Here is a 14,181-nt window from a genome sequence, read left to right on the forward strand (position 1 = left end):
TGTAAAGTGTCTGCACTCTTTACTTCATGTTGCTATAGGATGCTTTTCCACCCTTTACAGTAAGGCTTCTGTATTATGTTGGTTTCCCTGGTGAAAAAGTAATTGGCTCTCTTGTTATAATATGAATTAACTCTGATTAACCATAACTTTTTGGAAACCTGAGTTCAGTTTCACTAGCTGTACCCCAGCCTGATTACTGCCTGTTGAAGCAAGAAATCACTTAAATAGAACCTGTCTGACTAAGTGAAGTAGGCTAAAAGATCTCAAAAAGACATCATGCCACAATCTAAAGAAACTCAAGAACGGATGAGAAATACATTAATTTGCATTTGTCAGTCTGGAAAGGGTTACACAGCCATTTCTAAAGCTTTGGGACTCCAGCAAACCACAGTGAGAGTCATTATCTATACATAAAGAAAAGTTGGCATAGTGGTGGACCTTCCCAGGAGGGCCAGCCGACCAGAATTACCCAACGACGGGCGCTTTCCCGCGTCAACGAGGGTCATTGACTGAAGGTCTATCATGTGCCTCATCACATGAGCCAAGGTGTAAAAAAGGCATGTGTCATTACTACCAGAGGTTTCAGGTTAACCCACTATGTGATCTTGCCTCACTCTATCATGTTATATTGGGGTCACCTGAAGCAAGAGGCAAGTGGGGGTTAAGGCTCCTGGGAAGGGATCCTAAGACTGCATTGTAGGTGGCAGACGGTGCTGCAAGCCATCCCCTCTGTTCAACATGGCCTTTTGCAGTGGACATAGATGGTTTCTTTCACTTCTCTTTCAAACCAACTGTCTTCTCAGTCCAAAACGTGGAAACTGGCATTCTCGAAAGAGTGACCTTTGTCCTTTAGATGCAGATGTACAGCTGAGTCTTGTTCTGTTGAGGTGGTTCTTCTATGTTGTCCCATGAGGTACCTTTGTCTAATATTAAAAAAAATTTGTGTGACAACTATGCAAAAAGTAAGCAATAAGGAAGACCTTTTCAATGTATTGTACATATTTGGATTCAGTAATTTTATGCAATTTAGAAGATAATTGGATTTCCTTTTTCTGCATTTACAGTATCCTAATTACTAGTGAGCATGGACCAGGGGCGGATCTAGAAGGGTGGACTCCAACATACACCCCCCTCTCCCAAAATCCACTCTTTCTATCTCAGCACTTCAAGTGAGGAACGAGCCTGTCACTGGGAAAAGTACCACAGCTGTGGAAGACCTCCTGAGTGGTACCAGTACCAAAGACCTCCCATCCCAAGGACGCAAGCAGCTACAGTCTGGTAGCCCTGACATCACATCTGATGAAGACCCTCAAGAGGTTGGTTCTAAACCATCTGCGCCCCCTGGTGAGGTCTTTATTGGATCCGCTGCAGTTTGCTTACCAGCCTGGCATTGGGGTGGAGGACGCCATCATCAACCTCCTGCACCGAGCTCTGACTCACCTGGAGAAGCCTGGAAGCACTGTGAGGATCATGTTCTTTGATTTCTCCAGTGCTTTCAACACCATCCACCCACGACTTCTGAGGGACAAGCTGGAGCTATCAGGAGTGGACCACCACATGTCCCAGTGGATACTGGACTACCTCACAGGACGCCCACAGTATGTGAGGACACAGGGCTGTGTGTCTGATACGCTGGTCTGCAGTACGGGGGCCCCACAGGGAACTGTGTTGGCACCGTTCCTCTTCACCCTCTACACTGCAGACTTCTCCATCAACTCCCCACGCTGCCACCTACAGAAGTTCCCTGACAACTCTGCCATAGTCGGCCTCATCACAGGTGAGGATGACTCAGAGTACAGACAGTGGACTGCACTTTGTGGACTGGTGCCAGCATAACCACCTGCTGATCAATGCCGGGAAAACCAAGGAGCTGGTGGTGGACTTCCGGAGACGCTGACCCACCACACTGACACCGGTGAACATCCAGGGAGTGGACATTGACATAGTGGACTCCTATAGGTACCTGGGTGTTCATCTGAATAATAAACTGGACTGGAGCCACAACACTAATGCTCTTTACAGGAAGGGTCAAAGCAGACCCTACCTGCTGAGGTGGCTGAGGTCATTTGGAGTCCAGGGAGCACTTCTAAAGACATTCTATGACTCTGGTGGCATACGTCATTTTTTACAGTGTTGTATGTTGGAGCAGCGGTTTATCGACAGCTGAGAGGTAGGGGTTGGATAAACTCATCAGGAAGGCCAGCTCTGTTCTTGGATGCACCCTGGACCCAGTGCAGGTGGTGGGAGACAGAAGGACCAAAATAACTTCTCTGACGGACAGAGTCTCCCACCCCATGCATGTAAATGTTGCTGAACTGCAGAGCTCCTTCAGTGACAGACTGCTGCATCCTAGATGCATGAAGGAGCGTTTCCGCAGGTCCTTCCTCCCTGCAGCTGTCAGACTGTACAATCAAAACTGCTCCCAACAAACATAGATGTTTACATCAGTGCTGTAACAACTTCTACTGTTATAACTTGCACATTACTTTTTTCAGTTTATATATACACTAACTTATTGGAAGTTACATATCTACTTTTTAATGCACAGGTACAATACACAATCTGCACTTTTCTAATTATTCTAAATATTCTTAACTATTTAAACATCTTTCAGTATCCTGCTCTGTTTGCACACTACAACCTGGGTTTGCCACTTATCTGTACTTTAATTTTAATAACTGTACAGTACTCTGCTTTTGTAACTATTGTCCATGATGTAAATATGTAAAAATTGTGTTTCTGTTCTGTGTCCTGTTCTGTTTGTATATGTGTGTTTTTTGGGTTTGTTTTTTTTGCTGCTGATACAACCAAATTTCCCCTTGTGGGAAAATTAAAGGATTATTTTATTCTATTCTATTCACTTGACTAATTTGTCCTTATGTCATCCGGGGGAAGGGTGGATTTAAAAAAAAAAAATTATTTGAAGTTGCATGTTTTGCTGTGTTCCCATGTTGAGTGTTTTATCTTTGCAGTATTGTGTATTTATGTGAAATAAATTTATATTTTAGAACCCTATATTTTCTATTTCTTTGGCTCCTCCACTGCTCTCCCCGTTTTAGAAGGGGTTCCCTTCTTAGACTTAGAAGAGAACTATTATTAAAAGGCAAAAATATTTTCGCTTCTAAAAAGTCGACACTTTAAAAGTTTTTGATTTTAGTGGCATCTAAAGTCCCCTCCATAAGTCAAGAAGACAAAAAGGTTTTTGTCCGAATCAGTCTGCGCATCTAAGCTAACTTCATGGCCAGATATCATCAGTCCCAAACACCGTTAAAACGTCCGTCTGTGTCAAGACTGCGTATTGTATCTGCTTATTTCGACTGTTTTCAGATTATTTAATAAACAAACAAACAAAAACTCCCGTTCATTTCAAAGCGATTGATCTGAGCATGCGCGGAATGTCGTACAACAGCCACCCCATCGCCAGACCCTTCACCACCAGAGGTCGCTGCCGCCTGTCTCACAGATAAAACGTCAACGTCAGAGTTGAAAGGGGAAAGGTCGTCTGAAACATGGCTGCTCCCGTGGATGACATGTTTTCCTTCTGCGTGGACCCCGGCAAAGTGTCCAGCTGTGTGGAAGTCAGATTTATCGACAATGTCAAGGTGAGACTTGTCTGTGATTTTCATATTAAATGGATTTAGAAGAAATCTGCAGCTGAACACAGATTTAAAGCGGCGGTGCTGTAGTCGCATGTCGGCTGTCAGTGCGGATCACAGCCAGGCACGACTGGCTGATGTATGGCACACAGTGGAGATTGAATGATTGTCTAAATCCTCCATGAAGGGTTTGATTTCTATGTTGCCTTCAGGAAAATTTAGGACAGCAGCTTCCAGAGACCAAAGCTTAGCTCGCAAATGTCACAGTATAAGGATTACTAGTTGAAAATAACCCCTACTATTCATGTCTAATGATAATAATAATAATAATAATAATAACAACAACAACTGTGATAGAGTGCTAGCAAGTTCACGTCTTTAACTTGGTCTTTCTGTGTGCAGGTGTGCTTTTCTTCTTCTTCTTCTTCTTCTTCTTCTTCTTTTAAAGGAAATTCTTAAATAGATAAATGTAATCAGTTCTCTTGACACGTGATGTTGCAGGCATCATGACGTTTTCCACAGCTTTCAGGTCACATCATCTGTGAATGAGAATGGAGCACCTGGTGAACCTGCCTGCTCTGGTGTTCTCTGGAGGATGACAGCCTGTGAGCACAGGTCCCGCTAAACCTTGTTGGGCTCTCTTGGAGTCTTTTTATGGCACTTTAGTCAGTAACATGCACAGAATAGCTCTTGGAGGTCATTTTGTAGGCCTCTGCCATTGCTCCTCCTGTCCCTCCTTGCACAAAGAAGCAGTTGCTGGTCCGCTTTTCATTTGATGACCTTCTATGCCCTGTCCAGCTCACCTACTGTAACAGCCAGTCTCCTGCTATCTGTCTTGAGACAGTGCTGGGAGACACAGCAGAAAGTCTTTTGATGATATGGATGTGGCAACCTGAATGGGCAGCAGGTTCCATCACATGTTACCAGTAGAGACAAGAATACTAGTAAAAAGCAAACTAGAGGAGAGATGGTCTGTGGCCACCACCTGCAAAACTATATATATATTTGGAGATTTGATGAGCATATATTCTGACAAATCAGCTGATTATATATATTTTTTTCTTTCAGACACACAAAATTTAATGAATTTCTGTAGGACAAGCTAGAAAGGGCGCTTCTGCCATCTCTTCTTTACTTTGTTAATCTTCATTAATCAGCTGTTATAAATGCAAATACCAGTGGATTGTTAATATAGTCACATTAATAAACTGATTGGACTCTAAATGGTGGTGCTTGTTTTTTAAGTGGTCTGTCTGGACTGAATGCAGCAGTATTCTATTCCACCTCTCCTTACAGTTTTTACTCATGTTGATTGGTTGATGTGTGATTGGTGGATGGAAAAATGAAAACAACAACTTACAATTTCTGGGGAAAAACCTGTTTGGGCTGCAGCAAGTTATGAGTTTTCTTAAACATAGTGATTAAGAAATGAATCATTTTAGGTCTCACTGTGATTTACATTTTAATTTCTTGTAAAATGTTCATAGTCTATAACTTTTCTGTAGTGACTGAAGGCTGCAGTAACAGTTAGTTATTCATGTTACAGGGCAAGGGTCTCTTTGCCAAAAGGAGCATAAAGAAGGGAGAAACCATTTTCATTGAGCGGCCTCTCGTCTCTGCCCAATTCCTGTGGAACACTTTGTATAAATATAAAGGTGAGATGTTTGATGCACATATAGAGAAGCACTTATAAGACTTATAATTGCATCTTTTCATTGATTATTGAGGTTTTGGACTAACTGGACAAAATAATCTGCATGTATACTGCATGTGGATCTAGAATGAAACTTTATTATCTCAATGCTGGCCTGATGTGATGTCATCTCTGTTCACCGGCTCTACCATCATGCCCCCAACAGCCTGTGAATACTGCTTACGTGCTTTGGAGACTGCAGAGGGGAATGCGAGAAGACTTAGCGGCATCCCTGGACTCAGCCTTCCTCATCCTGAGCTGTGCCGTGTACGCCCAGAACAGCATCAAGCGTGCCCTCAGTGCCAGGTAAATCTATCTTAGTCCAGTCCACTACCAAAAAAAAGTATAACTTGCAATTTTTTGTGAAAGTAAAACCCTCACAGCAACTGGTGAGGTCAATATAAGATACAAAACATTGATTTTAACCTGGCAGTGGTCAAGGAAGAGCTTCAGCTACATTAATGGTGGTTGCTTGCTAATCAGTCTTTAGAGGCCACTACTAACACCCAGTCAATAAGCCAAGCTAAGGTCACATGAAAATGTAAATACATGCCATCCTCCCCTCTCGTCTCATCTCGGAAGCTAAGCAGGGTTTTGTTTGGTTAGTATTTGGATGCGAGAAATTGACCACAAACCAAAAATTCACCAAGGGATGACTCAAAAATACAAAAACTGAAGGTTTTTAAATGGTGTAGTTGGAGCACAGATTTGAATCTCTTAAGCGATAGAGCTGAGAAGGAGTCCCGAGCACTTAATCCTGATCATGTCATTAATCCGTATGGGGGTGGTCACCTTGGAGGACAGAAGACAGATTGTAGTAAAGTCACTTTTATATGACTTTGAATGTGGAAAGGTTTTTGGTGGTAGGTGGGTTGGTCTATTTCAGAAAGTGCTGATCTACTGGAATTTACCCAGACAACCTTCTCTAGGTTTTACAGAGACTGGAAGCAAATGGGCTTCGGCAGCAGAAGACCACACCGGGTACCACTCGGGAAACTAAAGCTACAGTTTGAACAACAGAAGATTAGTCTGAGTCTTGGTTTCTGTTGAGGCATACAGATTGTAGGGTCACAATTTGGTATAAATGACATGAAAGCACAGATGCATCCGTATTACATTTAACAATTTAGGCTGCTGGTGAGGGTGGTATGTTATGGCATTCCTTGAGCCCCTGAGTGTTGTTGCTGACCATGTCCAACCCCCTAGATGACCACAGTGCACCTTCCTTGAATCTTTACCGCAAAGAGTTAAGGCAGTTTTGAGGCAAAAGGGAGTCTATCCCAGTACTAGCAAGGCGTACCTAATAAAGTGGCAAATGAGCCTGTACAGTACCTGCAACAAGCAAACAGGCAGGCAACGCTTAGAATATATTAAAGTGAACTAAACATAATTTCATGCCGTTCTGCTTTGGGGCTTTTGAAGCACTACACCTTCACTTTTAATGCTCACTGCTTTCGCAATATAACCGAGTGCTGGATGCAGATTTATCAGATCTGCTTTTCAGAATGGATGATGATGATGTTCCAGAAATGCTTTATGTCCTTTATTAACTTCAAAACTGGCTCCAGTAAATTTCATTCTCCGGAAAGTCATAACTTTCCAGATTTCTCCAAAGGAAACTTAAACTCGTAAATGGGGATTAAAGAGTTCGGTGATGAATTTATCTCTGGAGTCACTGCGAACTTGGTAAAAGCAGTGATTTAAAAACACGAAGCCATAGTGCTTTACTCAGCCCCGCAGATTCAAGAAATTATAAACCATAAACCCAGTTTCCTCATTAGTTTAACATTTCGAATGTTTTCATGTTTGGGGTCAACCCCCCGCCCTCTGCTCCCTCTGTAGGTGATGTACTGCAGCAGCGAGTGTCGACAGGCAGCGGCAGATCAGTACCATCGGGCTCTGTGTCTGGGTCCGTCTGAAGAAGATCCCGATCACCCCATCAACAAGCTCAAAGATGCATGGAGGTGAGGAAGCATTTTAAAAACGTTCATCTTCTGAGAGCGCTGACTTTCTAATTCACCCCAATAACCTACTACTGCTTTCTTTCAGGAGTATGCATTATCCCCCTGAGACCTCCAGCATCATGCTTATGGCCAAAATGGTAGCTATGGTAAAACAGGTGAGACTTTTCATCTGATTTATAGCTTTGAAAATATTCAAGTGTTTGTACTTATGCTCAGTATTAGAGATATAATACAAACACTTCTCTGTAAAGGAACATGATATGCTGCACGTGATTAGATTTTCCTTTTTAAAAAAACAAACAAAACAAAACTCTGTATTGCTAATGTTTCCTTTTTAAATTAAACTATATGAAATTATTGCTAGCTTGAAATGAACTTTGCCGCGATACAGGTGCTGTAAACAAGAAAAGCTACATGTTAATTTTTGAAAGGTCACAGGTTCATTAGACTAATGTTTGCAGACTTTCCTTTTTTCACCAGACTGACAGAAAACAAATTACAGTGTGATGTATGTATTAATTTTAAAAAGTCCTGGTTATTAGTTTCTGAAAACTCTAAAAAGTGTTGACTTCTGTTATAGGATGTTAAGATTACTTGTACAGGTTTGAATGAGTACTATCGTTTAACCCTTTCCTCTTAAAAAAACAAAAAACACCCCCCAAAAACAAATCATGCAAAACACAAGTAGGTGTGTAGGAGATATCCAGTAAGTCACAAAACATTATTTATGTTTTCCAGGCCAAAGATAAAGCACACTTGCAGAAGCTGTTTACTCACTTCTGCAGCCGGACAGCCAACGAGGAAGAGGAGATCGCCCATAAGCTCCTAGGAGAACAGTTCAGAGTAAGTTACCTTCTTGTTATTTCTGCCTGACGTGCGAATTCATTGAGGTACAAAATGTCAAAAGTTGGCAAATTCAAACACAGTGTCATGCTGTTATGGTGATCTTAGCTCTTCACAGCTCGAATAAGCAAGGCATGCCAGGCGTCAAACATACAAGTGATGTGTATTTTCTGTTATGTAAAATATTACATGAAGCTATTTCAACTTATTTTTGTAGGGGCAGTTGGCCTTGCTGCACAGCCTTTTTAAAGAAGCACTTTATGACGACCATCTCAGCCGGGTAAGTATGTTCTGTAAAGCCACAGCACACATTGTTTCCTCTTGTTTTCAATCCAGCATTCATTCATTTTTTTAGAGAATGCTGCCAAAAATATCACAAAAAGCGGTTGTTGCTCGAGACAGCTAATTAAAGCTGCTCACTGGTGGAATTAGAGCTGACAGCTCTGATTTATTTGGCCACCTTTGCCTCCTTAATATTGTTCGACCTATTAAATCATTTTTACAGGAACGTCATTGTACCTTTTTTTTTTTTTTTTTTTTTTTAAAATGTATTTAATTATTTTTTTGAACACATGAAAACCTAGTGCCCAATGACTGTAATCATTATTATTTCACTTGGCAATCACAGGAAAATTGAGAAAAATGCCCCTCACATGCTCCCAGAGCCCAGTATATTTTATTTGGTCCAGATGATGATGCTGGACAATACTTCAGCTGTTTAAGATATATGGATATTTTATGTAAGCTATAGGACAAGAAAATACTATTTATATCCTTGTAGTCTGATGTGGCACAAACATTTTCACCATAATACGATGCCAGTGGCACTCACACTGTCTGTGCAGTACTGCCCGCCTTCATACTTGGCGAGACAATCCCATTCGCTTACAAGTTCTCCTGCAACACTGAGACACAACAGTGGTCCAACATTAAATAATATTAATACATTCATTTGTGGAAATGACAAAAAGGGAAAGTAATGAATTATAAATACCTGCCTGTGTTTTTGGGTTCAAAATGTATCAAAAAAACATGACAACAGTTTCAGCATGAAACGGCTGAAATGCATAAAATGGTTTTGATACGTTTCCTCAAGATTGACCTTTTTACAGCTTTCCTTCTTGGCTTTAGCCAGAGCAGATTTGTTCCTTTTAACCAGCTTATTTGTCACAAATCTTCAATGACCATAGCATGAATAATCCTCCTTATGATTTACAAAATAGAATCAACTCTTTTCTTCAATATGACCTGAAATGATAAAGCCCAACGTGTTTACAGAGGTAGAAACAGAATGCTGTTTTTCACTTCTATAGGATCAGAAGTCCTTTTTTTGCAACCACAGCTGTCACCATCTGTTAGCTTTGAGATAGAATGCAGGTTTAAGGCGCTTCCCGGGTTTGGCTTAATTTTTGCACCCAGAAGCTACCTTCATGTCTATATACCGTCTTTGTTTGCGGCCTTTGTAAGAACTGTGAAGCTCCATGTTCACTATTGGTCATATGGAGCCAACCCTTCCCTGTACAAGTAAATAATCCCATAACAACAGAGTTAGGCTGGAAGAAAAGAACGTACTACTTGATTTACCAAGTTGATGGTTGAACTTTATCAAAAACAAGTCAGTTTGCTTAGTTTAAAAAAATGACTTAAATTATGATTATATCATAAGTTCTGAGTAATCAAAATCTGGTTTATTCCAACGGACGCTCAGACTTTTTCTGGGAATTCTGTTCTTTGATCACAGCTTGTCAAATGGGAGGGTTTTCTTCTTCTCATTATAATTGTTTGTATTAGTTACCTTGGGCTTGAAGTGAAAATCTGACTTCTCTATTTTCTTACAGTTTCTTTGATTTGTATAATCAAAGAGGAAAAAAATTTATTAATTACTAAAAAAGTTACTAATTTGCCAGCTCCCTGCGTGGATGATTAAAGGTATGACTGTATTGCAGTGGTTTGTCCCTGAGGGTTTCCGTTCTCTGTTTGCTTTGGTGGGGACCAACGGACAAGGCATTGGCACCAGGTAAATATCACTGCAACCTTTAGCCAGCTTAACACTGGGGCTCAATATGGTTCTAACACTTCACTGTCTTTATGTTCTGCGTTATCCACACGTAGCTCTCTGAGCCAGTGGGTTCATGCCTGCGATGCACTTGAGCTTCCTGCCCAGCAGAGGGAGCATTTGGACTCTTTTATTGACCAGCTGTACAAGGACATTGAAAAAGGTCACAATTTTATCTCAGTATTGCAGTATTTTCTACAATAAATTCTTTTTGTCTCAACTGAGCAGATTTGCGACGGCTGAATTGTCTGAATTAGTATTTGTTTGTATATGTGTGTTTTGACCAATGCTGTGGTTGTTACATAAACCCGTGCATATCCAAGCAAAGGTCAGAAGTATGCATAATTTGTCTGTTCTGTGCAGAAACCGGAGACTTTCTAAACTGCGAGGGGTCTGGACTCTTTCTGCTTCAAAGCTCATGTAAGTGCTGATGATGTCTCTCTTATGAAAACTGTTACTTCAGATTAAAGATGCTGTTAGTCTGGGCTAAAAGGCCATATGATAACCTCCCCCGACACACACACACACACAACCATATGGCTCCTTTGACCTCTGCAGGTAACCACAGCTGCATACCCAACGCAGAGGTGTCGTTCCCCGACAACAATTTCCTCCTTCACCTCAGTGCCCTCTGTGACATCAACCAGGGAGAGGTGAGCTGACACGTCTGGGTTTTGAGTGATAAATTCTGGCCTGAAATAGACTGCACAGAACATTTGTGTGCCCCCTTGTCAGGGGGCATTAGAAGGCTGAGACTTTAAGGATTGGAGCGGGTTTGTCAAGCTGTCAGAAAGATTGAGAAGCCTTGCATCCGTGTGGCACAGTAATGTCACAGCGGCCGTGCTACTTTCACAGCAAAGATCTCCTTTGAATGCTGGCAAAGACTGAAGTGTTTTGTACCAGGAGAGCAAGAGAGCAGGGCAGAGCAACCTCCTGCATGATGAAGCAACGGCATTTTGGGAAAATGTTTTGTGCAAAATCTGGAAAAATGGCAATACGAGTAGTTTGTAACTGTTATGGTACAGTAATATTATATTGATGTTGGGATTCTTCAGCCAGTTCAGGAGTGTGTATATGTGTGTCTTTTCCATTTTCAGGAGATTTGCATCAGTTATTTGGACTGCTGTCAGCGGGACCGAAGCCGACATAGCAGACATAAGATTCTGAGGTAAACATCTGTAATCCCTGGGATACTTCACTTGAACGGGGGTCATACTGTTATGAATTCCATCTGGATCAATAAAAAGCCTTCCAGGCAATAATAGGATGTCTCGAAGCAGATAGGCTAGTGGGTCTGATGGTTACTCCTGTGCTCACTCTGCTCATTGATTAGCATCATCCAACAGCTTTTTTTTTTTTTTTTTTTTTTTGCAAGTTTCTGAGACGCATGATGGTTTTAGAGCATCCTGTGTTAATTCTCAGTCTCGAGAAGGTGTCGTTTCATTAGAGGTTGGTGTTGTGGTCCGGAAGTATTAATTACAGTGTTGAACAGTCGGTTGCTTTTGTGCACAGAAGCCACTTAAAAAGCCAAGATTTTCTTAACAGCAAAGTGCAGAATGGTTCTAATTAAAAAGAGCTCTTATCAGAGGTGCAAACAATGTGACCAGTGGGACACTTTCTTCACAGGGAGAACTACCTGTTTGTCTGCTCGTGTCCAAAGTGCGTTTCCCAGATGGATGAATTGGATGTGACATCCGAGGAGGAAGAGGAAGAAGAAGGTGTGGCAGAAGGTGAAACAGAGGGGGATGAGATGGAAGATGAGATGACAGATGTCTGATGAAAGACTTGACCATATTGTTCTCAGCCGCCTCCCATTCCTGCCACCACGCTCAGCACCCATAAAGCCCGGAAGAATTAAGGACCAGTCCAGACTATGATCTGCATTTCACTGGCCAAATGTGTCTCAATGTGTGTCGAAAATGGCCTATTGGCAACACATTTCACCCAGTGCTTATTCTAGAGATCAGTCACAGAAATTGTGTGATGTACATGCCTGTGTGTGTGTGTGTGTGTAAGGACTGATGTTTTTTCTTTTTTTTTGGCTCCACTTCAGCACACTGGTGGTTTACAGTAGAACAAAGAAAATGCGTGCCATTTAACCCCATGGGGACTTAAAACTGCCCAATTGATGTTTTGGAGCTCCTTTTAAAATTATTTGAACTGCACGGTAATGGCTAAGTCTTGAGTGAATAAGCAGCAGTAGTGTAACATGAATATTACTTGGATTTCTGGTTGTCCACAGGTAGGCAGAGAAAGAAGCCAGGGAGGGAACCCTCTCAAGCTCTACACTTTGTATGCTAACTATTTTATATGGACAACTTGTAAAATACTACTACTCTTCAAGGATAACTATACCCAATCCCAAATATTCGTTCTACTTTAAGAAAAATGGGTAAAGATTCAAACCTTTTAGTTTTCTGGCATCACTCCACATCAATACAAAGTTTTTCTGGGTGGTCACCTTTGTCCTTGGATTGCAATCCTGAAGTAGGTGATCTATTCCAAGGTGAAAATTTCCCATCCTCAGGACGCAAGAGGCACATATTGCTGCCCTCACAATCACCAGGTCTTCACACAGCTGTACACACACACACACACACACACACACACACAGGAGAGTTAGAGAGCACTTGTAAAACCATCATCAAAACACCAAATGATGGGATGCCTTTTGGAAGAATGGCTTATTTTCCTCCAGCAGATTTCCAGGAAACTGGAGAATTGAACTGGAGTTCTGGCAAACATTCATTATTATCTATTGTTGTCAGCACTGCTGTCACAATAGAAGTTTCATTCACAGCCGATGTATACAATAAGAGGATAAGAGCGGCTTTAGCACAAGGTCAGGTCTATATCCTATAGTGTAGTTATTTTGTCTGTAATCCGTTGTGTTGGGAGTAAAGAGCCAAAGAAAAACTGTTAAAATTGGCGATTGCAATGTGTTTGACATGTAAGTTCACTTAATGTAACTCATAACAAATGTTTCCATTTTCTAAAGACTCTTAAAGAAAACAAAGCAGTTCAGCAAAAGTCAGTTGGTTCATAGGTGCTTCTGTTTTACCTAATATATGTTTCTTACATGACTATGCATACAGTGTTGTTCAGGCTTTTTATTTATAGGCCTAATTACATCCTTGTCATATGGGAGACATCCAGCCAGTGAATATATAGTTTGGTTTCCACCTCTTGATCTATTGGGTTGAGTTAAACCTTACTTAATGCATTATGGAGACCTTGAGTGGAAAATTGCTTTGTCAGTAACTGTTTGCCCTTTGTTGAGAACTGTATTTCAGACCACGGTTCCATATGAGTGAAATTGCTGCTGCTGCTGCTGCTCTACGTGAATCAATATTACAACAATGACTGTAATCACAAATCGCAGTGTTTTCAGCTGCTCAACAAAGATTGGAAATATTGAATGACAATTTTCTCAGTTAGCAATCAGCGCAGTGGCACAGGAGAACATGGCTTTGTAAGTCGCATGTAAAATTTAAATATAACAGGAGCCTAGCAGTTGTCATTTTTACTGCTCTGGCATAAAGCATTGAAATTGGATGTCTGTTGAGTCATTTATTTGTTTTACACACCTCCTGTCTTTGCTGCTGAAAATTGTACTGGTAAAATATTTGTTCAGTCCTTTTGCATTAACTACAAATCCTTAGTCAAATTGTCTTTCTCAAAGAGGTTAGGTCTTCAGCAGTCGTCATTTTTTTTTTTTTTTTTTTTTTGGACCCTTCACACAACTAGAATCTGTCAATTTTTAGATTTCTTTTATATCATTAAAGGTTAAACTTATTTGCTAAGGTTTTCTTTTTTTTTATCCTCGACAAATTCCATTAAAGGTCCAAAAGCAATGAATTGATCCTTCTGCAAAGTATCGGCTATGTGTCTAAAGCCACATTTATGTTATTTCACTGTGGTTAGAGCTCTATTCTTGTCTAAAAACTATTGAAAACACATCTGTGAGCCACAGCAGCTCCATAGACTAATAACGGCAATCGCTTTTACTGCCACTTGGAGATTTTTTTA

At 41.0% G+C, this 14,181-nt stretch overlaps 1 protein-coding gene across 1 annotated transcript; it reads left to right on the plus strand.

Moving 5' to 3' along the window:
- The first annotated feature begins 3,492 nt into the window (after positions 1-3,492).
- smyd5 (SMYD family member 5) lies at positions 3,493-13,705 on the plus strand. Its single transcript, XM_063485776.1, has 13 exons — positions 3,493-3,602; positions 5,143-5,251; positions 5,456-5,595; positions 7,132-7,253; positions 7,339-7,408; positions 7,992-8,096; positions 8,314-8,376; positions 10,043-10,113; positions 10,209-10,315; positions 10,516-10,572; positions 10,711-10,805; positions 11,250-11,320; positions 11,779-13,705. The coding sequence occupies exons 1-13, from the start codon at positions 3,510-3,512 to the stop codon at positions 11,927-11,929; spliced, it is 1,254 nt and encodes a 417-aa protein (XP_063341846.1). The 5' UTR covers positions 3,493-3,509; the 3' UTR covers positions 11,930-13,705.
- Positions 13,706-14,181: the final 476 nt, after the last annotated feature.

The sequence above is a fragment of the Pelmatolapia mariae genome, linkage group LG2, assembly GCF_036321145.2.
Source record: "Pelmatolapia mariae isolate MD_Pm_ZW linkage group LG2, Pm_UMD_F_2, whole genome shotgun sequence".
In the NCBI taxonomy this organism is placed as follows: domain Eukaryota; kingdom Metazoa; phylum Chordata; class Actinopteri; order Cichliformes; family Cichlidae; genus Pelmatolapia; species Pelmatolapia mariae.

What these genes read in the sequence shown, in the direction of transcription:
- smyd5 (XM_063485776.1), top strand. Translation starts at nt 3,510, where the DNA reads ATGGCTGCTCCCGTGGATGACATGTTTTCCTTCTGCGTGGACCCCGGC. An exon ending in TGGTAGCTATGGTAAAACAG is followed by an intron (nt 7,409 to 7,991) that starts GTGAGACTTTTC and finishes TATGTTTTCCAG; the next exon opens with GCCAAAGATAAAGCACACTT. An exon ending in ATGACGACCATCTCAGCCGG is followed by an intron (nt 8,377 to 10,042) that starts GTAAGTATGTTC and finishes ACTGTATTGCAG; the next exon opens with TGGTTTGTCCCTGAGGGTTT.